This window comes from Agrilus planipennis, unplaced genomic scaffold, assembly GCF_000699045.2.
Source record: "Agrilus planipennis isolate EAB-ADULT unplaced genomic scaffold, Apla_2.0 scaffold108, whole genome shotgun sequence".
In the NCBI taxonomy this organism is placed as follows: domain Eukaryota; kingdom Metazoa; phylum Arthropoda; class Insecta; order Coleoptera; family Buprestidae; genus Agrilus; species Agrilus planipennis.
In genome coordinates, this window is record NW_020439204.1 from 829,355 (window position 1) to 834,479 (window position 5,125).

The 5,125-nt window shown below is 32.0% G+C and overlaps 1 protein-coding gene across 7 annotated transcripts in view; it reads right to left on the reverse strand.

Annotated features, from left to right (window-relative positions):
- LOC108736587 (long-chain-fatty-acid--CoA ligase 4) overlaps positions 1-5,125 on the reverse strand; it is a 69,142-nt gene that overhangs the window by 11,658 nt on the left and 52,359 nt on the right. For all 7 annotated transcript variants that reach the window (XM_018469057.2, XM_018469059.2, XM_018469053.2 and 4 more), the window contains one exon: positions 3,639-3,777. In XM_018469057.2, coding sequence (XP_018324559.1) covers positions 3,639-3,773 — 135 coding nt within the window. In that variant the 5' untranslated portion in view covers positions 3,774-3,777. The remainder of the gene's footprint in view (positions 1-3,638; positions 3,778-5,125) is intronic.

Consider the following 5,125-nt stretch of genomic DNA (forward strand, 5'->3'; position numbering starts at 1 on the left):
ATTACTGTTCGCAAATAGTTAAGGATGTGGGCTGTTCTAGTTTTAGGGAAATGCGAAGTTTAGCTCAGGATAGGAAAGAGTGGAGGTACGTGTCCAACCAGGCTTAGGTCTGACGACCTTATGATGATGATATCTGTTGGCTGAACTTGGCCGTTTTCAAAACACAATTTAAATGGAATTGCTCGTTGCAAAGCTGCATGTTATGCAGGTATCTGCACCAGCTTTCAGCAACTAATTCGTACAATTGCGAATATATTATTATCAATCGTTTATGTTTATGAAGTATTAGTGTCAATGCTGCGTTATAGCCGGCAAAATTTTGTTAATAATAATATTGTCCCTGTGCAAATAAGTTTATTATAGTTGAGGGTCTAAATCTATTCCCTAGTATTTCGTATGTTATTTTCCAAATTTTACTATCTTATTAGTTTCCTAATTGAATCTAAAAACGCCCAGGACTTTCAGCTCCCCTTTAGCCAGTTCTCCTAAGAATTTCATTTCTCAAATACGAATACAGTTATAGCGTTTATTTATTTTGTACAGTGTTTACTGAGTGGTGTGAATTTTAAGTTAAAAGTGCAATTTTGAAACCAAAAAAAAGTTCCATTTGGAGTTATTTTGTTGATATTAACGATGCAAGCGCTAAATGCAAAATTTGCATTAAAGAGTTACTTAAAATCATTACACTTCTGCTTCTGTATCTGGTTCCGCAAAAATTTACTATTTAATTCTGTTTTCGCTTCTGCTTCCGTTGCATCGCTCCCTAAGAGTCACGATCACGAGTAGGGTTGCCACCCGTACTTTATTATAAAGTATTGTACTCTATTTCGACTGTGCGTACGTTATACTTTACAAGACACATAAAGTACGCAAAAATACTTTATTTAAAGCCTTAAGTAAACATCGTAATTTTGTAAGCGATTATTCGAAATTTAAGGTATTTTTATATCAATAATATTGCACAGAAAAATGGCAAGCCATATTTACGGAAGAACCTGATTTCCCAAATCTGTTCAAAGCAGTTTCACTTTTGCTGCCCGTTCCGGCCACTTCGGCATTTACAGAAAGAGTATTCTCTGTTATGAACGAAAAGTGGCGGGACGACAGGAATAAAGTTTCATTAAAACCAATCAAAAATGAACTTTTAGTTTACTTAAACCTTTGTTTGCCATGTTTAGAGGCTATTAATATATTTAAGAGCGACAGCAATTTGTTACTGGCTGCTAGGTGTAACAAAAAATATGTTTTTAAAAACAAAAAATAAAATACTTTATTTTTATGCTGAGTACTTTGTTTTTTAAACCTTTTAGTCGAGAAATACTTTAATGTAAAGCCTGAAAAGGTGGCAACCCTACTTGACACACCCCAGCATTTATGCATCTATAAAACTAGTCACTCTAACCGGGGATGACACCTTTGGTGTTGAAACGCGTTTTAATTTGTTAAAAAACATTTTGTGGAATTTTGAGGTTTTAAGTGTTCACGTAATTTCTGTTCCACAGCACTCAATTATATTTTATTTATGTGGACATGTAGTAGGGCAACATGTAGGTATGTAGGTAGGTACTACCTACCCATTGATTCCATGTTATAAGTTACATATAATAAAACCACCAAAATTTCTGATTTCATTAAACAATACAATCAAAATTGTGAAAATATCATATACTTGTTAGATGTTAGTTACAAACATGCACATCTGTGTCTATAAGTTAGTGTTTATAATTGAATGATAAAGTGGGTTAACAGTTTAGATAATTAAACTGCGCTATTCTCATTACAGAATGACGAATGAGTTACGTGTCAGTTTTTATCACCTCACGTCATTTTCATAGGAAACAACACATAATAACTTTACAACGTACTAATGCCCGGTATTGCCCGGACCTCCCTATACACGGAGAAGACTGAATTTTTATTACAACGCAAAAATTACAATTTATTGGGTAACTTTTAATAATATTAATTTTGACATGTTTTTTTAGAACTTATGTCAAGCTTTTTAATTATTACAATTTAATTTGTAATTTCAACTAAAATACCTTGTGGCGGTTATCGCAACATACAAATAAAACGGGATTTTAATCATACTTTCGACAATTGCTTAATATCTGAATCTTTTGTATATACTTCCAATGAAAATGTTATTGTTATTCTCCAACTTGTAAATATCTATTTGATTTATGGTATTCGAATTCTTTTGGGTCTTAATTCTTTTGTATTCTATTTCTATATCTAAATAACTTTATTGCTTGTACTTTCCTATAATCCCTATTAACATTTCAACTTCGCATACTAACCGCATGACGTCTATAGCATTTATCTTTTCTTAATGGCAATTTTATGATGGGTTTCTTCGGTGATTTGGGACTATATTCTAATTCCTAGCATTTCATTATTTCGGTACTTTCAACCCTCGGTACCACTACTACTACCCTACTCTTATATCGTTCAACTCTATTGGTACCCTACTTTCATCTATCAACGATCAGCTCCTCCTTCCTAGTTTTTCTAACATTTCCTTTTTGGAAAAATGATTTTGAGAANTATCATTACCTAAGAGATTTTTATTTTACACATTTAAAAATACTCAATAACAATATCAGCTTTTAAGTAGTTAATTTTATTACTATTACTAACTTTGTATGCTTTATATTGTACAATAGGTCAATCTTGTAATTATTGTGTTATTTTTATTTTAATATTTTGTCTTTTTCTTTTTAGCACATAAAATAGTAGGAAATGCTAGACATAAAAGCCCATTGTGAGAATTAAGAAAATTAAATAAAAGCTATGCTACCTTAATAAAAGTAATATACGTTTTTAGCAAGTATTGCTATCTTATGGCTAATAGGTATCAGAAATGATTCGATTAACGAAATAACCGGTTAATTTTAATACGTATTATACACCTATTTTTGGATCTTAAAATGTAGCGATATAGTTGGGAAGATTTTTCTAATTTGAAATTGTATCAGGGCAACCTTTCCTCAACCATGTATTAAGCATCAAGGGGTGAATATGCAATATATACGAGGCCCAATAATTGGCTATTACACGAATTAACCCTTATCTAAACTAACACTTAACATGTTTGTGTAGCATGATCATGAATATTATGCGAACAATTATGATTTCATTTGTTTCTTTCTTTTTATAATGACGAAAGGTAATCGTAATTGTTTCAGTTGTTACTAGTATATACAGGGTGTGTCAGGTAAATATTTTGAGAGATGGTAGTATGTAGAAAAACTTGTTTCCGAAAACAATTCAGAAATGCGAAGTTTTAGATTAATTAAATTTAATTAAAATTTTTATACTTCCTTAGAAAACAGTTTTACACAATTTCACGACAATGTTTTAGAATATCATATTAGTTTTTCAATGTGAAAATTACGTACAAAAATGTATTGTATGAAAAAAGGTGCACGCACATAGACAATCAATAAAACACAACAAACAAAAAAAAATGCTTGCGAAACAATTGTAACATCTGCTGCAATTAAGCGAATGTATAGAAAAAGAACAAGCAATAGATAAATAGATTAAACATACGCTATAGGTACATATAATTAATAGAAAAAAAATGAGTTCCAACTGCAAATAAAATGCAAGAGAATGGTTTGTATTATACTGACCTTGATTTTTCTCGAGAGAGCTCGAGTTTTCCATGGCCGTTGCAGAAGGAGGTAGAAGGGAAATGTAAGGATGTCGCATACGAAGGCAATTGCTTTCAACGCGTTGATTGCCAACGTGATGCCGAGGCCATCCATGTCCCTGAAACAAAGTAAACTAACGATAAGATCACGATCAAGTTGGAAAATAAATTTGATTATTACATAAATAATATATAAGTTTTCTAATTTACATAAAACGGAGTTTTAATATGTGTTATGGCGTGTGATTTTTAGAATCTAAGTTTAGTGATGGTGTTTTGTTACTATTTGTAATGATAGATAAATATAAATATACGTCTTAAGTTTTATTTTTAGTTATTAATAANTCGATTTCAAAACGTAAAAAGTGACGAAGACGTAGTAACTCTTTAGTTATATTTAAAGCCTTATATTAATAGAAAGGGCTTTTAACGAACGAACTTAATATGGATCACTCCTTTTGAAAATGAGTTATTCGTCTTGTAACGTACTCATTATACCCATAGCAAAAAAGGTACGGCAATTCGTCATAAAACGAACTGTCCAAACCGTATGGTTTTTAGCTTTTATGATTTAGATGCTATTTGGTCTCATTCAAAAAGATGAAGAATTGTTTTTTTTTTTAATATTTCAAGAACTATTGCAGATAGTTACAAGGAAGTGTTAACAAAGTCGACCTTAAATTAAACAAGGAAACAAAAAATGTAAAAATATAGAGGACGTTCGAGTTAAATAACGAAGACTGAAAGTATTTTCTGTATATGCGCCATATGATTCCAGATTCCTGTTATAAAAAAATTTTTTTTAATTAAATGTATAACAGAGTTATTGACGAAGCCGCCTTAGGTAGAACACCCTGTATAATAAATTTGTGTCGTTTCGCTTGCAACTGCGGTAGGCATTATCAAGAATAGCTAGGTATCTCTCTCACCACCACGCAACTTTTGAGACAAAGATTATGACCGCAGTAGGTACTTTTGTTTTATTAAACAGAAAACACGACAGACCATTAATTATGTTTTTTTTAATACAAAGTCATGTATTTTTTATTGTCTTGTCGTGATCAACTGGCTTAAGATTAGTGTTGCAACAGACCTCTGCTTCCGCTTTCGCAATTACAGAAGTTCCGCAGACATTTTCACATTCGCTTCTGAATCTGGTTTCGCATTTTTATAACTGAAGCTTATCGGAACTTTCTCATCTTTTTGAAAATCAATATATCGGAATAATAAAACAAGTAGTAAAAATTTATTAATTTTATCTGTTGGTGTCTGTTTGGAGCACGGCATTGTACGGGTGCGAAACATGGACAGCGGGCGCGGCGGAAAGGAAAAGGTTAGAAGCGTTCGAAATGTGGTGTTATAGGCGGATGATGAGGATATCGTGGTTAGAAAAGGTTAGAAATGAAGAGGTATTGGAAAGAATAGGAGAACAGAGGACTCTATGGAAGTCAATAAAAAATAGGCGAG